Source organism: Rhipicephalus sanguineus, chromosome 2 (assembly GCF_013339695.2).
Source record: "Rhipicephalus sanguineus isolate Rsan-2018 chromosome 2, BIME_Rsan_1.4, whole genome shotgun sequence".
Taxonomy (NCBI): domain Eukaryota; kingdom Metazoa; phylum Arthropoda; class Arachnida; order Ixodida; family Ixodidae; genus Rhipicephalus; species Rhipicephalus sanguineus.
Genome location: NC_051177.1, coordinates 182,255,121 through 182,279,945, shown reverse-complemented (window position 1 = coordinate 182,279,945; position 24,825 = coordinate 182,255,121). Strand labels below are relative to the sequence as shown.

Here is a 24,825-nt window from a genome sequence, read left to right as displayed (position 1 = left end):
AAGGAGCGTCGTTGTACGCTCGCTCGGAGGAAGAGAAGGTAAGGAGCGTCGTTGTCAGCTCGCTCGGAGGGGGAGAAGGTAAGGAGCGTCGTTGTACGCACGCTCGGAGCGAGAGAGGAGGGAAAAGTGTCGTTGTACGCTCTCTCGGAGGGGGACAAGGTAAGGAGCGTCGTTGTACACTCGCTTGGAAGGGGGGAAGGTGATGTGATTCTTTCTCAATATTCTTGGTATAGGCGATGCGCAAAGCGCCGACGACGCCATCTACCGCCATGGCTCGGAAGCGCTCGCGGTGCCCGGCGAGCAGTGTTCCCGCGAGCGTCTATACGCGAGTGCACGGATGGATGTGTTTTTCATCGTGATTTAACGATTCTGGCGGGCCTCAGCGATGTCGAAAAATACCTGCTGCGTTGTCGGCTGCTCAAACACACACAAAAAAATCGCCAGGAACGCACATCTACAGGTTTCCGGTGCTATTTCATGAGCGAAAGCGACGGCGGCGGTGGATTGCGGCTGTACGACGTAGAAGCTAAGCAATCGCGCTTTGTTTACGGCAGTGTTAGAACGATTACCGTGTTTTTATTTCTTCTTTTTTGTCGCTGCGTTTTCAGCGAACGCTACTACGTTTACACTTCGTCGCCTCGCCTGCATTGTAGACACTACAATTCACACGAGGTTGTTATTACTGATAAGACGCGATACCTTGCCTCACTTGAAAAACGAATGGCGCGAAGCGCAATGCGAGAGAATGTAGGGCAGGTGACGGCTCCTTTAAAAAAGCGCCGTGGAATCACAAGTGTGCTGTACGAAATCGGCTGCATTCTACCTATTGGTGGCACTGGAATGCGATCATCGGTGCAGAATGTTCGCTGTGCGCTTCTGCACCGATGATGACAAGCTTATCGTTTATTTTTTCAAAAGTTTATCGTGCTGGTTTAAAAGTTTTACCAACGCTGACCCTTCACGTGGCCGACCCTGTGAAATCTATACGCCGGTGCGACAGCGCTCCCTCAAAATCTACTATATCAGCACATGGTACGTAAACGAAGCTACTGTGTCGAGAAAAAACATTGGTTCACGCGTCAACGCATGCAGGCGTTAGTGATCGGGACGTTATAAAGAAAGCGGTGTACTTACGATGAGCTCCACTTCGTAGTAGAAGCTTGTTGTCGATTGTCTGTGACAAACACTTGTCGCGTATGGGGACATTGTCGTCCCACACAGCTGTGAGATCGGACGCATGTCCACTATTATAAAGTGCGGCTCCTTTGCGCACACTGTTGCCGCAAAAGTAATTATCCGGGACGCGCACAACCGGCGAATCGCACGCGCGCAAATGAGGCGTCTGCTACGCGACCCGCGAGGGGTTCCAACGGCCGCCGCTACGCGGCTTTCAGTGGCGCCCCTATAGGCGCTGCACATCGCGGATAGGGGTATGAGAGAGGAAAAGGAGGAAAAAAATTACAGCATATCCACGGGTGAATGATGAAGAGCTTGGGCGAAGCTCCTGAAGCAATCATGGTCTCGGGATCCGCTTCTCGTTGAGCCCGTTTCGCAGCGGCGTCTTTGGAGCGCACCGTCTCGGGATCCGCCTGGCTTCCGCCAAGCGAGGGCCCGCCGCTGCGCATCGTCCATGCTCCACCAACGATACGACACTTACGGCGACGATCCAGGAGAATGAGAGAGGCGCGCGCTCCCCTCGCATCCCCGCGCAGCCCGTGCAGCAGCCAATCGGAGAGCAGCGGCACTTCCAGCGCCATCTAGTGTCGATTCACGCAAGCGCCATATTGCACGCCATTCTATTGGACCAATGCCATCTAGGAAATGAGATGAGAAATGGTGATGACACAGATTGTGTACAGCGCCATCTAGAATATTGTCCCTGAACTGCAGTTTGTATGTACTTCTATGAGATAGCGCCATCTATTGCATTATATGGGAGATACTGCCGTTTACGCCGGACAACGGAGACGTGACAAGGTTAGACTAAGAGGAGCTACGCCCCTAAAATGGGGGAAGAGTGCTCGATAACTGTCTCTGTGTAGGACACCTCAACCAAAACACTCGTGGGGGATGAAGGCGGTAGAAAGATTGAAAAGGACGAGGTAGTGATTGTAGCGGCGGCGGAAGAGAAGCGCCCGGTCTACCGTGTCGAGCGGCTTAGAAGGGCAAACCAGCGCCTCCCTCCCGCCTCCGCAACACGATCAAACTGCAACACGCGAACCCGATCGAGCGGCTTAGAAAAGCAGCTCGATCAGGTTCACGCGTTGGAGGAAGGAGATCAGGGCCACAAGAGCGCCACGGCGGCGATCCTTGTAGCCGGTGGGGAACAGGAAGTCCTGTAGGGTTACACAGGGCAGGCCGTGGCGGTGGTACTCAGTTTTCAGCCGCTTCCGAGCGTCGACAAGGGCCGGGCACTCGCAGAGGAGATGTGCAACTGCTTCTACCGCGCCGCAATCGACGCAGTTCGGTGCAGCCTCGCCGCGGAGACGTTGTTTACGTTCCGCGGGCCACGCCGAACCGGTCCTCAGAGTGAGGAGGAGCGCGCGATCGCAGCGGGAGAAGCCAGTTGCAGGAAGGGGAGGTGGGGCGTGTCCAGCGGCGATCCGCACCTCGGGATGCTCTCGCATCAACTCACGGCGAAAGTTGATGCGCGCCGAGTCGAGCGATGTTGCGTAGTCCGTGAGCGGGGTCGCGCTGGAGTGTGCTCGCTTCGCGAGTTCGTCCGCCGCCTCGTTGCCCACGATGCCTACGTGGGATGGTAGCCATTGCAGGACCACGCCGCAACCACTCCGACGAAGTGCCAGGAGGCTCTGGGCGACGTGCTGGGCGAGCGGAGGGCCGCGGTCCTCCATCGCGAGTTGGCGCAGGGCAGCCCTGGAATCGCTGAAGATGGCTGCGCTAGTGACCGCCGGCGACTCGCGAAGGAGATCGGCAGCTAGCTGTAGACCCACCAGCTCGGCAGTGGTAGAGGAGGCGCAGTAGCTCAGGCGTATCTAGACGTCAGTGGCGAGCTCGGGGCGACACAGCCTGCTGCGGCAGAGTGGTCCTTGCAGTACAGAGCCGTCAGTGAAGACGTGAGTCCTGCCGGCGAGGTCCTCGTGCATCCGCGCTGCGGCTTCTTGAGCGATGGCACAGCGAGGGGTGACGCGCTTGGAGCGGACACCGGGGAGCTCGAGGGAGAGTCACAGGGGCTCACGGCCGTGTGGGGCGGGCTAGTGAGCAGGGGGCGTCGGCTCCTCGACCACCAAGCTGTCGTAGAAATCGAGGATTCGTCCGACGCGCGGGTTCGGCACTGCACGCAGTCTGGTGAGTAGGGGGCCGGCATCCGGGGCTCGGTGAAGGCGCTCCATGTGGCAGAGGGCGTGCATGTCAGATGTTAATGACACAGGCCACGCACCAGCTTCCGCAAGTGTTTCTGCCACACGAGAGCTGCGGGGATGACCGTGGCACATACGGATCACACGCAGGTAATCCCGCTCCAACGCGCGTCGCTGCACCTCCCGCACACTGCACAGTGGAAGGGCGCAATGCACTGCCGAAAGTGCGATTTCCTCGTAGATGTTGCAAGCAAAGGCGGGGGGCAGCCGTCACCACAGGCGAGGAGTCGGCGCACACAGGTCTCGACACGACGGGCGGCCTGGTGAATGCGCTTGACAGCGGGCAGCCACCGGAGCCGGTTGTCAATCGTGAGCCCGAAGTATCGCACGCAGCTTTGCCAGCCGATCGGCGCACCGTGAAGCTATAATCACGGGAGATGACGGCGCGGAGCAGCCCTGGGGTGAACCACGAGCGCCTCAGTCTTCGTCAGAGACAGCGCCAGGCCGATGCCCTCCAAAAAGGCAGCAACACGATCGAGTGCTGTCTGGATGCGTTCGCGCACAGCAAGGCACTTGCGAGTGGGGCCGCGCACGTACAGCGCGACGTCGTCGGCATAGATCACCGCACACACAGGGAGGTCGGCCGTTTTTGGGGAGGCACTTCACGAGCGGCGCGAGCACCAAGTTGAACAGAAACGGACTTAGGACACTGCCCTGTGGTATACCAGAGTGGACGGAGCGCGGTGAGCTTGTCGCTCTCTCCACGCGCACACAAAACGTCCGGTTAGTGAGGAAGGCTTGCAGATAGTTCAAGAGTCTGCCCTCAACACCGAGTGCGCGCACAGCACTGATGATGGACGCGTGGGGGAGCGAGTCGAAAGCCGACTGAACGTCAAGTAGGAGCAGGATTGCCATCTCCCCATCGTGCAGGGCCTGCTCAAGGGTGCTGACGACGGCAGCGAGGCAGTCAGCTGTTGCGCGACCAGGTCGAAAGCCACACTACTCGGGCGCAAAGACGCCGCGAGCCGCCGCGAGCCATTGAAGCCGGTTAAGGGCCATTCCCTCCACCGTTTTCCCAGCCACGGATGTGAGGGAGATGGGCCGATACGATCTGAGTTCACGGGATGGCTTGCCTCGCTTAAGGACTGGCACAACCACAGCAGAGCGCCACTGATCCGGAAGGCCTCCACCAGCGAAAACTCGGTTGTGTGCCGCTAACAAGAGAGGGAGCTCGGATGAGTCCAAGTTCCTCAGGAGCTGGTGTGTGATGCCATCCGCACCAGGAGCGCTGCGTGTTCGCTTCCTTTGAATTACCCGCTGCAGCTCGGACAGGGTGAAACCGCTCTCGCAAAGGGAGCGGATGGTAGCCGCAAGAGCAGGTTCGGGTGGCGGGAGGGGTGGGGCCGTGTGGTTCAGGTTGTGAGCTGGTGTCTGGGCAGCAGCAGGAGGGAGCTCGAAGGATGAGGCAATGAGCTCTGCGAGCTCCAACTCCGTGATTCCACGCGCCACCGCGATGGCGAGAACGGGGAAGCGAGACACCTTCGGGTTGAGCATAACACTCATGATGTGCCAGCCTCGGCGACGCCTGCGCGGGTCGCGGAGGGAGGAGCACACGCTCGTCCAGCTGCGGTCGCGCAGTTGTTGCGCGTGGCGTCGGCACACGGCGTCCAGACGGTTGTACTCTGTCCAGGCACCGGGGCCTGAAGAGCGCAGTGCCCGCCTCTGTGCACGCTGGCGCATTGCGCGGAGGTTTTTTTTTTTTGTTTAGTAGTTTAATGTCAGGGCAGGGCGTTCCGGCGGGCACCACACAGCGAGTGGTTGCACGCTGGGCACAGTCCGCGATACGCGCAAAGAAGTTCTCGCTGGACTGAACACTCGCGCACAGCTCGCGGAAGAGCGGCCACCGCACGACCTCGTACTCGCGCACGGCACCACGGCTGGGTTGGGACGGCAGGAGAGCGATCGGGAAGTGATCGGACCCGGCCGTGTCAGGGTGTCGCTTTCCCTCGTAAGAGCAGCAATCTGACACAAGGGCCAGGTCAATGACAGTGGCAGCCGTGTCGCGACGGATGAAGGTTGCCTCCCCACTGTTCAGGACGAGGAGTCCAGCCTTGTGTATCGCGTCGCACAAGTCCGGACCGCGCACGTCGGTGGTCGCGTCACCCCAGCTGACGTGGTGCGCGTTAAAGTCTCCGCAGAGGACGTGTTCGCGCGAGTGGGCAGCGACGAGGGGCGGCACAAATGCGTAGCTGGCCGCGGCGACGGGGTGAACATATACACTCACAACTGAAGTGTCAACACCGCATAGGCGCACCACGGCGGCCACACACTCCCACGTTTCACTCGTGAATTGTTCCGTGGGGATGAGGGCGTGCGGGAGCGTAGAGCGAATGTACAGCGCGGCGCGTGGCTTCCCAGGCGGGTGTAAAGCGTCACCGCACGGCACACTCTTGCAATCAGGCAGCGTACACTGCGTTGGGCTGCTATAGCCGATGTAGCCGGCAGCGATACCTCCTCCGCGCGAACCTTCGTTTCCTGGAAGGCAACGACGTCGTAGCTGCGCAAGGGGAGGATCGCTGCAAGCACTGCTTGTCGGCGGCGCAGTGACTTGCAGTTTTACTGCAGTATGCGCGGCCTAATTTCACGGTGGTAGTTACTCGCCATCACTGGTTAATGCCAGCTGAGTGGCCAGCGCTGCGGCGCAGAGTGGGCGGACCGGGCAGTCATAGGGCAAGAATTCCATTGCAGCTCGGAATGCTGCCACCAGAACTGTGATGACTGAACCCATCCGGTCACTGGTGTTATGGCCGGGGGGCGCAGGGGCAATGGGGCAATGGGGGTGAGGGGCATGGCTGCGGGAGCGGGGAAGCCGGTGGCGGCAGCGTAGGATAGGCCCTCTGCGACCAGCCGGTAGCTGCGGTGTTGTTTTGCAGGGTTGCCGGAAGCCTTCGTGTCCGATGCCCGCGCGAGGGCGAGGGCCTCACTACGCGAAATCTGCGCTGCAGACTCGTTGCGCAGTTCTAGTACGCGTAGCTCCTCTTGCCAGCGAGGGCAGCGCGGTTCCGTGGCAGGGTGTTTTCCACCCCAGAACAGACACTTTGGCTGCTCGGCCGTGCACTCAGCCGGTACGTGGGGCCCTCCACAGCGTACACAACGCCGTTCCGATGTGCAGGTGACGTCAGTGTGACCTTAGCGGCCACAGTGAGAGCATTGGGTTGGGCGGGGCCGCAGAGGACGTACCGTACGGCGCTGTTTATACAGTTCGATGTCAGCAGGGGGCTTGGACCCGCTGAAGGACACGAGTATGTTGCGGCCGGCACGGGATAGCTCCAGGATGGGAAGCCGCGACGTGATGTTCGCACGGATTTGGTTCTCGCCTATTGAAGAATCGACGTTATACACAACACCACTGCAGGTGTTGGTTGTCGCCTTCTTTGCGCGGACAGGGATGCCGCAGATGTCGGCGGTGGCGAGCAGGGTATTAAGGAGTGTACCAGGAGCGACGTCGGCGGCGACAACATTGCGGCGAAAGTTTGCTCTCACTAGTACAAAACCCTCAATTGGTGCGAGAGAGGCGGAGATGGCTTCCTGAGAGACAGGCCGGAAGGATGCCTTCCTGTCAGCAGGACGGTAGAGGACCGTGTCCACTTGTGCTCGACCAGGTGACTGGGAACGTGAGTGGACAGAGGGTGGGGCGGGTTCTTAACGCGCTTGGGTTTTGGCATCGGGATTAGGACGAGCGGTGCACAGAGTGCTGTGCCACTCGGTGCTAAGGAACGTCGTTGAACGCTCGCGCGGATGGGGAGAGGGTGATATGGAACGACGCCTTACCAAACTTCTATGGCGAGGCGGGCATGACATGCAAAGGAGCATCGCTTGGAACGCTGCTTGCATTTCAGGGTAGCCGGGATAGTAATGGGCGTTTTGAACGAGTTGGCGTGTGAAATGGGCCACTGCCGCACTGACCGTGGATGAGCACAACATCGCTTCATAGTTTAAAGCAGTGTCAAATAAAGAACAATACAACACAAAACTACTTAGAGAACACTTACATTACATAGAAATGCTTAGAAAGAACTGAAAAAAAACCACAGAAAACTAAATTTATTGTATTTAAACACACCGTATAATACTATTTGCAGTGATATATTCGAAGATAGGCAAACAAACTGGCGCACCGTGTAGTTTGAATTACACTGCGTATAACCACGCACAATTTATCCGCGGCCACTGGTTAGAGCACCACGCCTCAGTTACTATTTGTCTTTGCAGGATTCTCGGTGAGGGATGAAGACTGGGAAATCTTGACGAAGTGGCTGACCGAGAACAGGCACTTGCATAGCCTCCAGGTGACGCCTTATTCTTCCAACCATAAGGTTCTGGCCAAAAGCTTGGTGACCACATTGCAGACTAACTACTGCGTCACAAACATCCAACTAGAGGAGCTACATCTACCAAAAGCCGACTGGATACGAGTAAAAAACATGGTAAGAACGTACCGCAAGATGCACAACCTGCATGCTTCACAAACATCTGCGTTTTATTCGCTTATCTACATCTGTGTGCACTTGCAAGACGTTGAATGAAAATAGGAAAGTACCTCTTTGATCTTGTTGATTACACTGCATAAAGTCTTCACGAAAAAAAAAACTGCCAGGCTTGCGCCGCACACGCAGCAACAGTCACAGCGAAAGCTGAAAGAGCGTCTTTTCTTAAGCCCGTTGTAAACTCTCTTGGACCAACTAAGACAAGTAAACTTTTAGGGTATCCACTGCGCCATAAGCCATAATTTTTGTGAAATACGGAAGCCCCCACTATGTCGATATTCGTCATTCTGCCGAGAAGCGAGGTACCCGCTAGACATATGTGGAGCATTCTGTGCACTTTGTTGATGCTGTGATTGATGATAATGAGTAATCGTGGCTGAGTACTTTGTAGTGGGTGTGAAGCTTTAAACTGCACACTCGTTGCGCAATTCGCATCGTGTGACGCCAGGTTGTTACTCTTCTACCACGCTGTTACACATGTTAACGCGATTCCTTGCCCGACATGACGCCTGTATAGGGTCTTTTTTCAAAAGAGTTTCAAGCACCGGCGTGGCTCTGCGGTGGAATGCTCGACTGCCGCGCAGAGGACTCGGGTTCAAATCCCATCCTCTCCTCGAAATATTATCTCGTTTTGTTTTTTTTCCCTCATTTTGCGTGGTAATGGTGACGGACACCAGCGACGGCGGACAACTATGGCACAAAAAATGGCTGTTCTTGTGATCTCATAACAGCTTTCGCTGCAAAAGTGAGCGCGACGGATCTTGGTCTGTCATCCTGTTCCTCCTAGTTTTCCTTGTTTTAACAATTACAACGTTTATCGCGGGATCCACCAAGACTTAATTGACATTATTTCCGTCACGGAAGTGGCACCGCATTTCTGCTTTAAAAAAAAGAAGCCCTAACTCACGGAGTCACTCATTCTCCAAAGTAATTGGTATTCTGCGAAGAATACCTGTAACGTAAGGTCGATTTCATTTACATTTGCCTGGTTGTAATTATGCATCTTTATAGCTGTCGATGTTTGAGTCTTTTCGTACGTCAGTTTCATTTCACGCATCAAAGATTTATGCTCGCTAATGCCAGGCCCCACGACAACCGTCCTAGGCCAAGTTGGTCGATTTCTTAGAAATATGTCAGATGTTTTTTCGCGTGCTCCGTGTTACCATCTGGATTGGGAGGAAATTGTTAAATGCCGTAATCATTATCGATGGGTCCGTAGTACGCGCTCCGAGTCGCGTTGGGCGGGCTGGATTGAGAAGACGGGCAACACGTATACGTACAGCCGCCAAATGTCTTAACCCTTTGCGCGACAGCGGGACACATACGTCTCACTTTTCCGTCTGCAGAAAAATTGTTCTTCCACATCACCCGTTGCCATTAGCACAACAGTGAGTTACTAAAATCTTACCCAAGTCTTCGTAATCTCGAGAAAAATTCTATTACCACACTTTCAAAGGGAGGAAGTAGTGTTACAATTGCGTTGAATTTTGATCATTCTTTAACACGAAAGTGTTTTATGCCGTGGTCCACCAAGACTTTCATGACGTATTTCCGTCACGGAAATACGTCAGCAAAATGAATGCGATCACATGGCAAAGAAAAAAGCTATAAGAAAAAGTTCCATTATCAGGAGTCGAACACACGACCTCTCAGTCCGCGGCGAAGGCTAGCCCGCGTTTAACCGACTGCGCTACCATGAAACACGTGAAGACGGTTACACGGACGCGCCTTTTATTTCTCACACATTCTTCTCGCAGGGCTCTTGATTCACGGGATGGTTGTTGAAAATAAAAAGGACGAAGGAGTGAGGCTCACGAGCAACTGGCACGGGCGCTAGCACGCTCAGTTGGTTCTAATCCTTCGACACAGGCAAACGGCCGGGTTCTGTTTCTCTCTTCGTCTATTTCGTTGCATTCGTTCCGGTGCCGAAACCCGCGCGGTCGTCTGGTCCTCGACCTTCCACCATAGACACTCTCATGAGTCAGTGGGACACATATGTTCCAATTTTTTCAGTAAAATACTGGCTTGATTTTGATGAATTTTGTTTTATACTATTTCTTGTAGTTTATATCCATACACCACAGGCGGTATTTATATCATGTCTGTAGCAAGGCTCAATAAGCGCCACGTCACTGTTTGTATCTTTAGTGCGCATGCCTGGCAGCGGCGCTAGTTGTGTATATATACTCGTTATTGTTCCGGCAATAAAGTTGTTCATCGCCTGAAGCCGACTCGCACACATGGTGGCTGCGGATTCCCGTCACTATGTCGGGTCCGTAAACCCTGCTTCCCCCACCCAAACCACTAACGCATGGCTTGTATGGAAGACATGAAAAAGTGAGTTCACTTTGTTCTCCACCGCTACCCAGTTGAGAAAGCAGCCTAAAGAAGTGCAAGCAGCAACGTGGGCAACAGGTGTGCTTCTTTTAGATGGAAGCGGTTCCTGCGACACTGATCCACATCGGGGCCTTCAATGATGAACGAACATGGCTCTTCACTCAAAGCCACGACGATACCAAATTTCCATTCATCGTTCAGTCAGAGCCATACGCGTTGTCCGGGTTCAAGTGGTTTTATGGGTGACGTGTGTTGGTCCCCTTGTTTGTGTTGCTCTAACAGGCCTGAAGCGCTTGGTGATGTGTTTTGGCTGGGTTTGTGGAATAAGCAAGTTCGGATGCACTGGGAGCAACGTGCGAATCCGTCAGCTCATCTGAATTTCAGCAGGATATAATAGCAATTAAAATAATAATAATAATAATAATAATAATAATAATAATAATAATAATAATAATTATTATTATTATTATTATTATTATTATTATATTATTATTATTATTATTATTATTATAATATGTGGGTTTTAACGTCCCAAAACCACGATGTGATTATGTAGGACGCCGTAGTGGAGGGCTCCGGAAAATTCCACCATATCGTGTTCTTTACGTGCACTGAAATAGTACAGTAGAAGGACTGACATTTCGCTTCCATCGAAATGCCACCGCCGCGGCCAGGATCGAACCCGTGACCTTCGGGTCTGCAGCCAAGCATCGTAACCGCAACACTACCGTGGCGAACACGGCAGGAGATGAAAGTGTAGCCGTTGATGTCGTTCAGTTTAGAAGAGCCAGGTCCTCTCCCGACTCTTGTGCCTTGCAGAATGCGTTTTATTACCACAGCAATTATATGGACACTCTTGGCGGGTTTTTGCCGTCGCCGTCATGTACCGTGTAAAGCCATCATCGACAACATCCCCTCGCGCATCGTATGTTCTGTAGAAACGCGCGAGCGGGGGCGAAGAACGCGGCTGAAGCAGAGATCTAACGAGCCGGCCCATTTCCGTCACTCGGAGGGCGTATGCGCTAACATCACCGCCCGTGCGACACCTGCCGTCGAATGCTGCTCAAGCAGAGAGCATACGCCTCGCCCGCCTTGAAGGAGCATAACAGAACGGTGGAGGAGGGGGGGGGGGGTCGTTCGAGCAGCAACTGTGAGCTTTGATTCCAAGGGCGCGGTTGCGATCGCTGGCGCCCGCGTTATCTCTGCAGGCATCAGCGGACGCCTCGTGTACCCTTCTACTTGCTGCACTCTCCACGCGAAGAGCCTGCGCGAAATCCGCACTCTCCCTGTAGCGGCACGCGAGAAATGGGTAGCTGCCAGCCTTACTTCGTGTAATATTACAATTTGTTGCTGTCGCATTCACTGATTCGCCCCCGCAGGGGCGTCTGCGCAAGCAGGCGTTTGGTGTGTAGCGGCACCATGGGCCCGGGCTACCGGGGGGTTTCAACCCCTCCCACGCCTAGCCGTGCGTGGCTTTGCCGTGCCCGGGGAAAAGGGGATCTTGGGAATTGAGCCGACGCTGGCTGATTGGACATTTGAGGCCCCCCGGTAGAGGCAACACACCCCTTTGGTCCCGGATTCACGTAGACGACACCCCTGGGCTGATCCACCCAGGGGAAACCGGCAGTCGCCTTTTCCTGTCTCTCCCTCTCCTCATCTTCGTCTGTCTCTCTGACTTAAATTTTAAGCTTTCCTGTCCTCTCCTCTCTTCAATTTACTTCCGTTTTTCCTGGCGGCAAGGGTTAACCGTGTGCAAGTAGCCAACCTCAGTCTATTCGCATTTGGTTATAGTAGAGGTGTACGGCTGGCGTCTGCATGTTTTCCATTTCGTGAATCTTGTAGCGTCCCCGTGTTGGGCTCCGTGGTGGGTGGCCGCCATCGCTGCCGATATGAAATCGAATACCATGCACAGAGAGTTTCCTCTAAGTGATCGTGCCGCTTGAGAGCGCGTACGCACCGAAGACCTGAACTTTCTAAGCCGACCAAAAGAAACTTTCCCCCACTACCATGTTGTACACAGCGAAAAGATTGACAAAACAGCTAGGACCGTTTCCCAATTGTAGTTTCCAGATCGCTAACAAATACCCTAGGTGCTGGATATAAAGTTACTCAAATGACTAGTGGAGACCTTCTTCTAGAGCTCCACTACAAGGTACAATTCGAGAAACTGAAGAACCTCGTAAACTTTGCGACATTCCTATAACACCCCACAGATCCATGAACGCCACCCGTGGTGTCGTATCAGACACCGATCTCCTTGGCGTATCCGAGACTGAACTCCACGACGGGTGGAAGGATCAAAACGTGACAAATGTGACGCGAATTGTCATCAGGAGCAACAATCAGGAAATTCCCACCAAACATTTGATTCTGACCTTTTCCACAAAGCGAACTTCCACAAAGCATTGAAACTGGCTACACAAAGACAACAATCAGACCGTATATTCCGAACCCTCGCAGATGTTTCCAATGCCAAAGATTTGGCTACGGCTCTCAGAGCTGCCGTGGTCGACCTACCTGTGCGAAATCTGGTGTCCAAGGTCATGCCTCGGACACCTGCAATGAAACACCACACTGCGTGAACTGCGACGGCGACCACGCTGCGTATTCACGCTCTTGCCCACATTAGAAGAAGGAAAAAGACATAATTCATTGAAGCTCCAAGAGAACATCTCATTTAAAGAAGCACGCAGAAGGTGTTCGGCCTTTCACGGAACAACCTATGCTGATGCGGCGCGTCAGGAGGCAGCGTCGCATCGGCTACCGCCACTGGCCCGACCACGCAAAGTGAGCCACCGGCCGTGGCGGTTGCCCCCGTGGTGGCAGCAGTCAATACTGCTCCACCTACCAAGCCAGAGGTCTCGGCGACTCCAGGGTCGTCGGCTCTCACGACCATGCCTCGCCAGGCGAGGTCGGAAAAACAAGCCAACAGCTCGCGTAGGCGGGCGTCCAGTGCCTCACACGAGGCAATGGACACAACTCCGGTACCCCTGGTACCGAAAGAGCGGCGTAGCTCCCTGGAGCGCGCTAAGAAAACCAGAGACGATAACGGGGCCCGAAGAGGGCTCTGTTACCTGAGTTCTAACCTTTCGTTTGAACAGCTACTTCCTTTTTGTACACATAGCACCAATTTACGTACAATATCGAACCGCAGATTATACAATGGAACGTCAGAGGACTCTTTAGAAATCTCGACGACATGCAAGAGATTTTACACATACACCAAAAGTGCTGTGTGTACAAGAAACACACCTAAAACCCAAACACACCAACTTTCTACGCAGTTACATTATTTTCCGAAAGGACCAGGATGATGTCATCGCGTCATCTCGTGGTGTAGCTGTTATAGTTCTTCAAGGAGTAGCGTGCACATATTTTCCGCTCTAAATGTCCCTTGTGGCCGTGGCTGTTCGAGCGGTTCTTTTGAATAAACTCGTCACCATTTGTTCTCTCTACATACCTCCGCATCACCTACTGAATGAACATGAATTCCACTCCTTAATAGATGAACTTCCAGAACCTTATCTGGTACTTGGGAACTTTAATGCACATAGTGGTCTATGGGGTGACTCTCGCTGCGATGCACGAGGTCGTCTAATTGAACACTTCCTTTTTTTTTCAGGCGCATGTCTCATGAATCAAAAGAGCCAACCTACTATAGCGTCGCCAACAATACCTACTCGTCCATAGGCGTCACCATTACATCTCCATCATTTCTACCCCTACTCAAATGGAAAGTCCTTAATAATCCTTACGGAACTGACCACTTTCCAATAGTTATGAGCTCACCAACAGCGAATGAATGTCCCCCACAGGTTCCCAAATGGCACATTGACAAAGCCGATTGGAAGCAGTTTCGTACGACTGCTCTGTTAAGTTGGACCGACATGTGTGATTTAAGCATAGGTTCAGCTGTAGACTACTTTACAGCTTTTTTGGTTAATGCTGCCACCAAATGTCTCCCATAAATAAGTGGACTGTCTGGCAAACGACGGGTCCCAAGGTGGAACAATGAATGCCGGAATGCGCGCAAAAAACAAAACAAAGCATGGAGGTTGCTTCGAGACTGTCCGACGGCAGAAAACCTTACAAATTTTAAGAACATAAAGTCTCAAGGCAGGAGAACGCGCCGACATGCTAGAAGGGAAAGTTGGCAGAAATTTCTATTAGGCATCAATTCATTTACACAAGAAGAAAAACTCTTGAACATGAGTAGGGTAGAAGGACGACAAGCACATTCACTGCCTCTAGTAAACACACAAGGCAACAGCTTGGAAGACCAAGCAAACTTCCTAGGCAGGTATTGTGAACAAGTGTACAGCTCGTCGCACTATTTCGAGGCTTTCCAACGCTACAAGAATATATAAAAACAGAAATTAGAGCGCAAATGTACAAAACACGATGCGTACAACAGAGCTTTCTTCTTAGCTGAGCTGCAGGCATCGCTTAACTGCTGCAGTAATTCCGCCCCAGGCTCCGACCATATGGGATATGTCATGCTGAAAAACCTACCTTCCGAAATGCAAAAATCTTACATTCCCTGTGCATTGCCATATGGTTTTCCGGCGAGATCCCCTCGTCTTGCAAAGAAGCCATTGCCATTCCCATTCTTAAACAAGGCAAGGATCCATCCCCCGGTACGAGTTATAGGCCCATCGCACTAAGGAGCTGCCTCTGTAAACTTTTCGAAGAGATGATAAACCGCCGACTTATGCACTTGCCGGAAACAATCTACTTGACCCGTACCAGTGCGGGGTTCGCGAGGGTAGTTCCACCATTGACCACCTGTTACGTATCGAGGCACAAATCGGTGACGCATTCGTCCACAAGCAGTTCTTTCTTTCTGTGTTCCTCGATATGGAAAAGGCTTACGACACCACATGGCGCTTTCGAATATTAACCCTTTCGGCCCTGGCGGTGTCAATTGACACCATTACAAAAGATTTTTTCTAGCACCTCGAAAATGAAACCAAAACTGCTCATTCTTGGGGGAATACTTCTTCAATGATCCCCACTGCCATTGACACCAAAATGGTGACATGCTTGCGGAGCTGGCAGCCGCAAAGAAGCTTGACCGAAGTCATGGGTGATGCCGGGGCGGATCAGCTGAGGCGGGTGAGCGCCATTTTCGGATCGACGTACCGAAGTTGTTTCAATGAGCATCACACTGAAAAATGAGACATGGTTCACATTTTGTGTACTCTAGTGAATAGCCAGAAAAAAGATGCTATTTTTCTCATTTCACAACCGCTGAGCCCTGATGACCTAATTTGATGTCATGTCTGTCAATCCATTATTACTTTCACCACTGGCTCAATTTTTCGTTTGTGATCTTCTGAGGTCATAGCTATTAGGAAAACACGCAGAAAAAAAGTCCCCCACCAGAATAAAAAATCCAGCCCTGAAAGAGTTAAGAGACCTGTCCCACCTTGGTGTACGTGGTAGAACGCTAGATATAATAGAGAGCTAAATGTCGGATCGTACATTCCGTGTCCGAGTAGGAAATGTTCTATCAAGACCATTCCTTCAAGAAACTAGAATGCCACAGGGTGGTGTACTTAGCTGTACACTCTTTATTATCAAAATGAATTCCTTGCATACCATGAAATATGTTTTATTGCACATATGTCGACAGTTTTTTGTATCCTGTAAGTTGGCCCTGCGATGCTATCCTCCGCCTCGTGGCAATCTATGCAGAGCTCAAGCGGTTACCTGGAGACAGCTGCAAACCAACACTTACCCTAATCCACTGCTATATCACCGAATATACCCCGAGATCTATAACACCAGCATCTGTAAGGTCTGCCAGACAGACACAGCTACGCTTAAGCATATGCTCTGGGAATGCGAGGCTAAAGCCAAACGTATAAATCCCGATGCTCTTTCGGCAAGGTGGGAAGCCGCTCCGCGCAGCTCCAAGCTCGCCAACCAACTCTGGCCAGTCCAGCAGGCCCGTGAAGCGGCGGAGAGGCAAGGCCTTGACGACCCGACATAGGAGACCTGAGCCCGGGCCATTAATCTGCCGGACAAACAATAAGGTTCTTCCACCCATCCATATCTTGACATAGTACAGGTTGGTTTTAAATCGTGCAACCATTCGATGTGTGAGCGGCCGGTCCAGCTAGGATTCAACAAGATCTCTAAATGGGCAAACGAGAATGGTTTCATTATTAATCCTCAAAAAAGCACCTCTATCCTGTTCTCTCGAAAGAGAGGCCTTCATCCTGATCCAGATATTGACCTGCATGGTCAACATCTCTCTGTGAAGGCGGCGCACAAATTCTTAGGCCTAATCCTGGATAGTAAGCTGACGTTCGCATCACACATAAGCATTCAAAAAACAAATGCATAAAAACAATGAATGTTCTAAAAGTGTTGTCACGCACTACGTGGGGAAGTGACAAGAAGTGTCTGTTGAATCTGTATAAAAGCCTCATGCGCACTCGCCTAGACTACGGAGCAATAATCAGTCTGCGACACCAAGCGCCCTAAAGTGCTTGACCCTGTCCACCATCTAGGCAATCGACTATCTACGGGCGCCTTTCGAACTAGCCCCGTAGAAAGCCTCTACGCCAAATCGAATGAGTGGTCGCTCCTTCTACAGAGATCCTACTTAGTATTTGTATATTTTCTCAAGGTGACCGCAAACAAGGAATACCCCTCCACTCCACCATCAATGATTTCTCCAGTTCTGCCATTTTTGACCACCCTCCTTCGGTGAGACAGCCCTACTCACTTCGTGTGAGGGGCCTAGCTGAAGAAACGGGTGTGCCACTTTTCGAACACTGTCTAATGACTCCCGCTTCACATCTCCCGCCGTGGCAGTGGCAGTCTATAAATTCCGATGTTTCTTTCGTGGAAGTTACCAAGCACGCGCCACTTGCACATATCCGTACACACTTCCTCGAACTCCAGCACAAATACACTTGTCCAGAATTCTTTACAGACGCCTCAAAGTCCAATACTTCTGAGTCTTACGCAGCCGTTGGTCCACCCTTTTCGATTCCAGTATTCTGCACCCTAACTAAAGTATCTTCACAGCGGAAGCTTACGCGATACTTGCGGCCGTTCAACACAAAACAATTGAAACTACAAAAGGCAGTTATTTATACACACTCTCTAAGCGTGGTAAAAGCTTTAAAACTCTAATAAAAAAACAAAAACCCTGTTATTGTCTCACTATACTCTCTTTTATGTACGATCTACACACTCGAACATCTCGTAGTGTGCTGGGTGCCGGCGCACCGCGAGAATCAAGGCAACGTGTTGATGGACCACCAGCAGCATCTGCCCCCGAAAACAGTCCCAATACACTCATAGCTATTCCCCCAATAGACATAACACCCTTCCTCAAGAGAAAGCTCAGAGCCTTTTCGCAGAGCACATGGGATATGCAGACGCGAAAGAAGCTACACGTTGTCAAACCACATCTCGGTAGTTGGCCGCCGGTATCGAAGTCACGCCACACAGAAGTTACACTCTGCAGACTTAGGATTAACCACACATACAGTACACATGCATACCTTTTGTCCGGAGGCGATCCACCTTTGTGTGACCACTGTGGCGGTCCCTTAACAGTACTCCACACCATACTGCAATGCACGGAACTGGACGCTCCCAGGAAAAAACATTTTTCATCAATATACGATGCAGCTCCCACTCCATCCCGTTATGGTAATTGGCTGAGAACCCCTTTTTCAGCCCTCCTTGAATTTCTAAAAGATGTAATTTTAACGTTATTTTCCACGTGCTCCGTAGCACGGCCTCATCATTGAGCCTGCTGCTGCGGTAATTCTATGAAAGCAAGCACCTGCCTCCCGGTCTTAGGGCTCAAAGGCTTTGAAGAGGCAATCGTGCTGTTTTCCCGCTACTCACTTGTAAATACCATACTCACTCGTCATTCATCCCACACCCATAGATCATACCACTTGCCACTGCCACACTTTTATACTCTATACACACCTTTTACGCTTCTTTATAGCGCTTAATTTTAGGCCTCTATACAGCCACAATACACCCTGTCATCGTAATAATTGGTCATCGCTAACACCACATAACAGACATGGCGCTCTTTGGCCACCCATGGCCCTTGCGCCACAAAACCCCACTAATCATCATTATTCATTGATTCGCCCTTGCGGTGAAACTGACTTGTTTATCGTTCTGATGCTTGGCTCTTCTTGTCCGTTTGATCTGGTGTAGTGGGGTGATGATGTGTGGTGCTGAACAGACCACGCGGCATTGAAGCGTGCGAACTCTGTGCTGTCGAACGGGGGACCGTTGTCCGTCACGATAATGTAGTGGAATCCCAAAATGTGCGCAGGTCTTCTTTGCTCTGCAAATGACTGCGCGACCTGTAGTAGAGGACAGGTGTTCAACTTCTACCTACTTTGAGTAGACGTCGACTACGTGGAAGTAAGGTGACCGATCGTGGTGAAACAGATCTATTCCCAATTTCTCCCTAGGCAGGGTTGGCAGAGAGATGCCTAGCAGTGGCTCGTAGTCGTTAACTGGCACCTAACGCTGAGATGTGATGCAGTGCTTTACCATTTTGGCCACATCCTGTCTCACCCCTGGCCAATAAAGGGCCTCTCATGCCATGACCTTGCATTAGTGATGCAAAACTATCGGTAAATTGAATATCGATAGTATCGTTAGTTTCTTTGAAACTATCGATAGTGTAGACAAACTATCGATAGTCGAATCGGTAGTACCATCGGTAATATTACTAGCGATAATATTGCCAAGCGTGTTTATTGCTTTGTTTTGATGTACTCGGGTTTCACCCACAGACTGTTAGCTGCGTTTGACGCAGACCGCGCCGCAATGTTTGAGAAGCTTCGCGATTGTTTGGCATTTTAAGATTACACGCCGGGCACGAATATTCAAGTTTATTCGAGAGCTTACGCGAGCACCAGCGATAACGCTGGAGCGCTTGATGACTGATGTATAAAAGACGAAGCGTTCCACCGGTCATCAGATTACTCGACGGCCGGCGACTGTTCTCGCCGCAATCAGTGCGCAGCGTGTATCGCTTGTATTATGAGTTTTGATTTTATGGGCACAAGTACGACAAAAAAAGAGCTTCGTATTGCCCAGTCTTGCTGCAGAATTCTTCACTGTCACAACCACGTGACAAACTATCCATAGTAGTGCGAATAACTATGGTGTTGCTGGCTGGCCAAATTGCCAGAATATTCGCGATAGCCTACTATCAGCTTCGCTTAATTTATAAGGAAACTTTTATGGAGAGAAATTATTTGCGCAGTGAAAATGGCGGCATATATCCACCAATAAATTAATATTTAAAAGCAACCAGTTACAACTTACAATTAACAAACTTAGTTCTTGATTATTTTTTATATTGAAATCATCAAATGCAATATAAAGCTCAAGCCGCGCAGTTCTACCCCATGTAACGGCTTCCTTTCCGCTACAGCCTGCTCTTCCGGCTCCACTATGTACCACGCGCGCGGCGAACCAAATTTATTAGATGCGAAGCAGCTGTTGCTCGGGGCTGTGTCCGTAGTTCCATTGGCGACCATCCGCTTTGTACCACCTAGCACAGCCATCTGAGCGCGCGCTTGCGCCAAGGAGAAGCATTCCTCCTCTTGTTCTTCGACCGCCTTGACGATGATACGTGCAGAGCGCTTTAGGGGCCCGGGCTGCCGTATGCTGCCCTAGCTTGGCGTAACGCAGACAAAACCATGTGTACTGGCACGCGCTAGCGCGTTCGGGCCTGTGTAAGGGGCTATGTAAGACGCTGTGGCCTCTCCCCCTTACACTCTCTCAGCAATCACGTGATGGCGTCGGGGAACGAGATTCTGCAGACGCGTGATGAACCCGCGTGGCGTGCTCCAACAAGAGTTCGGGACGAGTAACAGCAACAGCAACAACAGTGATTTCACAGTGTGCTCCACTTGCAAGGATGCGTTAACATCGGGCAAGGTGCCTGTGATGAACGGAACTTTAAGTCGACCCATGCGCTGCTTTGCATCCCCACATGGGTCCCTTTAGTGGGAGGTGATGTAATTTTTTTCTGCAATGAGTTCGCGCTGTTGATTTTAAACTAGCGATAGTACTTACTATCGATAGCACTATCGATAATATCTTTTACCATCGATAGTTCGATAGTGACTCAACTATCGATACTATCGATAGTACCATCGATAGTTCTGCATCACTACGGCTTGCATGCTGACCTGCGACGAGGACTCAGGCGCAGTTTCTCAAGCACTGCTGGTTGTGCAGCAGCTGGATGCACCAAGCGGAGTCCTAGGCAGAGCAGCCGGTCTTCGTAGTAATGCTCACTTCTACAACCCCAAGGCTTCTGAGCAGAGGGGTGTACAGACGGGTCCACTGTTAAAGGGAACACTTGCGCGCAGGACATGATTTTGCTTTCTTGCGTAAACATAGTGGCTTAGATTTGCATGAAACTACTGGTGGTTGACGGTTCTGCCTCTTTTTGACAGACTCAGGCAGTGCATGAACGATTCCCTGTCCACTTGCTGTTAGAGGGCCAGCGAAATGAAAGGTGCTCATTGGAGTGTTCCCTTTAACAGTGGACCGCGCTGTACGTTACGTCTTTCTGGCCAGCCAGCTTGTACAAACTAGATGACAAGCTGAAGAGTTCTGTCAGCTGCTGTTTGCACTCTGATGTGGTTGAGTGCGTAGCAAGATGCACCCACAAACAAGCAGACCGATGGGCGGCCCATAGATGATGTGTCTGCGGAGATGGAGACCACAGGGGCTCTAGAGGGCACCTGCAGCAACGAGTTGACGGCTAGGCACAAACATGAAGTGCACGTCATATGGTTGTAGGCGTATGAAGAGACACTGGAGTCGAAGAGAAACAGAATCGAGGGTTTTCTGCACGAGCCAAAGGTGATCGGTTTCAACGGTGACAAGAACCCCATACAAGAAGTAGTGAAAATGTTGTACCCTATTTGCGACACCAAGAGTTATTTTTCGATCTGTGCGTACTTCTGTTGAGCGCTTCCGAATGTTGCTCATGTATATCCAGCATGCTTGCCCTGCTGCACCCGTACCACTCCCAAGCAATATGAACTGAGCAGAAATGCAAGACTGGAGCCTGCGAGAGTTATTTACTATTCCCCAGGAGATCCCACTTTGACACGATGCTATTGGTGGGTCGTAATACGCGCTCTGGTTCGCGATGGATGGCCTGGATGGAGTACAGGCGCAACGTGTACTTATATCACGCAAACATGTTTATTATAACGAGACCACCCTCTCTAATGTGGCAAGCATGGGCAGATACATAACTTTGGTGCCACGTAAAGGGCGCCAGGTACTGCTGTGTATCAAACTTCAGTAGCGATTGTTGGTAGGCTACTTGATAATGTGTAACTTCGTAAGAATAACACCACGAATACGAAGACCATAAAGAACACGAGACATGGTGCTTACTTCAACTAACTGTTTGCATTTTAAGGGAAGCCCCATCTATATCAACAAGATATGACCAAGAAGAACCGAGGAATAAATTAGAAAAATGGAAATAATCCCACCAAAAGCATGTTACTTACCACGTCATCCGCTTCCAGATCAAACATTCACTTCCTATCTAAACATAACCATTCTTGTTCGTTTTTTGAGGGGTGCCTCTGCACGGGCGATGCTTCAACTGTATACTGGACTTCTCCTCGGCTTCATGCGATACAGCTTTACCTGTGCTAAGTAAGACCCGAAGAACGCCTCCTTCAGTCGATTCAAGCTCAACCACTGAAAATACTTCGAGGGCTTCCGAGATGCGCGTCCTCAGCAGCGACTGTCATCATCACTCGTGATTACCCAGTTACAACACACACTCGCGTAGATGCTTTAAAAATGCACACAAGACATGCCGCCCGGATTCCATCGCACCACCTCGCCTGACTTCTGCGATCAGCATATTCACACTCTGCGTTCAGCCAGTGGTATTATTGCTTCGTATCGAACAGTGCTACCCTCTAACTTCACGCCTGCACCAAGACCGCCATTAGAGTTGTGGTGTCTACATCCACTGGAAACATTGATAACCACTCGCCGAATACGAAAGAAAAAACAAGGTTGATCCCTCCGTCATAGGAATCGGTATAACACGAAACGTGTCTATACAGAAGTAGTTGAATGTTTACACTACATTTATATAAATGAGCTTGCACAATGTCTATTGGTGTTACCGTTTAACGTGGATGCACCCACGTTGACGCTTGGTGGCGCACCTCCATTCCGACGACGAACGTCCATGATCAATGATTGAACAAACTTTTGTGGTAGCTGTAGTAGTTAGCGGTGAGAGCGTAATAAGAGAACGCGATGTGACAGCCACAAGAGCGTCGCTGACTGGTCTTAGAACTTGGGCATCCATCCACGCGTTAAAGAGTTATTGAATACCACGGCGGGACTAGAGGGGAACACAAAGCGCGTCGTGTCTACCCTCTAGCTCGGCCGCGATTTTTGTTGGGGCGAGGGTAAGCAGGGAAGGCGATGTTACAGCCAGGTGACGCAGGCACGCGTCGCAGAGCTATTTTTGATATTGAGGGTTGCTATGAGCGAAGCCGAGGCTTCGGCTAAGGTCCCCACCTCACGGTGTGTTAAGGCGTTGACCAAATTGCACTTCTCCTATTGAAAGCGCGCTGAATGGGAAGCACGCGTAGCAGCGACGCGTTGCAGGATCAAATCGCGGAGGCCACGATCATAATGCATTACTTCACCTTAACACTTTCAGATGGTGACACCGCTCCGCCGACCGTGAGCACTGTAAGAGGAAAGTGTGAGATATAATGGCGCGTTTTAACGCCTCCAGACTGTGACCATGGCGCAGTGGATAGTGTGCCCAACATCTGTTGTCGCGGACCGAGAGGCCGTGGGTTCGACTCCCGTTGATGGAACTTTTTTCTTTGCCATCCGATCGTGTGCATTTTTTCGAAGTCATTTCCGTGACGGAAATACCTCACTGATGTCTTGGTAGACCCCGTCATGAAACACTTTCGTGTTAAAAACAGTCGACATATTTGGCCATAAAAGAAGCCACACTACTGTTCCTGCATGAAAAGCGCAGTGGACGCCTTCACATTTACAAAGATGGTTCAGTTTGTTCTGCAAGTTCAGCAGAAGCAGTGGCCATTCCCGAGAAGTCCGTCACCATAAAATGCAAGACATCGCATTTGACATTATCGATGGCTGTAGAACTGACCGCCATCCGTGCTGCTCTAGAGTTCGTAGTACAAGAACCACCACAGGCATGGTCAATCTTCTCCGACTCTGAGGCAGCCATCCAGTGCAATATGCCGCCAAATCGTCATGGACAAAATGAACAATTAGTAGCTGACATAAGACTGCTTTATCACCGTGCTATAAATAAGCACAACATAGCATACCAATGGATACCGGGCCATTGCGGCATCTGCGGATATGACCGTGCAGGTGAAGCCGCCCGATCTGCCCATGATGCTCTCCGTTGTGCTGCTATACCGTTATCAAGAAGGGATGCAGCTACAAGCCTTCGTTCACTCGCACGTGAACTGACACTCGCACAGTGGAAACCAACGGAATTTGCCAACGCCGGTCTTCAGAACTTGCACCCGAATCTACAGCTCTGTTTTTCGTCGGGAATAACTAGAGCTAAAGAGACGCTCCGTTGCCGCCTGTGGCTTGGGGTGGCCTCCACGAATGCTTACTCATTTCGAATAAAAAGGACCAGCAGACCGACATGCGACAACTCCAGCTGCGAAGAGACAATAACCCAGCTTCTCTGAGTGTCCTCGCTTCAGTGCGTGTTAGATAGACTTGACAATCGCCATTGTCGGAAGAAAGGGTCTTGGGGCAATGGCCGAGACCGTCCTCGTCGCGGAAGGCTTTGATAGCGCTGTTGCGTTTCTTGCGGACAACTGCCCTTAGAGTCAGGCTTTAAGCAGGGTCTTTTGTCGTATTATTTTTCTTTCTTATTCCGATAGCAATTATATGGACACTCTCGGCGCATTGTTGCCGTCGCTGTCATGTCCCGGATATGTCTGTGAATGTATATATATACATAAAAGCCACAAATAATAATTGAGAAGAAAAAAATTTCGGAGTGTGCGAACCCTTTTTTCGACCCCTCACTCGGCAGCGCGCTGCCAATTAGACAATTACGGCATGCGTCATTCGTTCTCCCGGATACTAACGACAGAATACAAACGTACCGGACGCTACACGCGGCGAAGATAAAATTATGTGAGACGCGGGCCATGCTGCATCGTTGCCCGCACTGCGTTTGCGTCGCATTGCTGGCGACACACGCTAGTTTTCAATTTTGGGTTTGTAGCACGGCTCCACTCATGGCCAGTCTGCAAGGGAAAAAGAAGAGGTCCCGTGGTTCGTGGTGGCGTGAGCTAGTGGGAACGACTTCTTTCTTGTAGGCTTATGTCAGAGGAGGGAAGAAACAAGACGGCTGAACCAGAAAGACTATATATATATTAGACCGTGACCACACTCCTGAGGCTAAAATTACAGCACAAACGCACAGGACAGCCACGAAGAAAAGCAACATACGACACAAGCGCTGACTAACACCGGCTTTATTCTTTCATACGCCGATGCACATATAAGCCGAAGGCAGCTTTACGGCTGATGCGCAC

The 24,825-nt window shown here is 51.3% G+C and overlaps 1 protein-coding gene across 1 annotated transcript in view; it reads left to right on the top strand.

Annotated features, from left to right (window-relative positions):
• Positions 1 to 24,825, top strand: part of LOC119383907 (uncharacterized) — a 73,349-nt gene that overhangs the window by 31,856 nt on the left and 16,668 nt on the right. Inside the window, exon 6 of the mRNA XM_049412994.1 lies at positions 7,590 to 7,804. Within this exon, the coding sequence (XP_049268951.1) occupies positions 7,590 to 7,804 (215 nt within the window). The remainder of the gene's footprint in view (positions 1 to 7,589; positions 7,805 to 24,825) is intronic.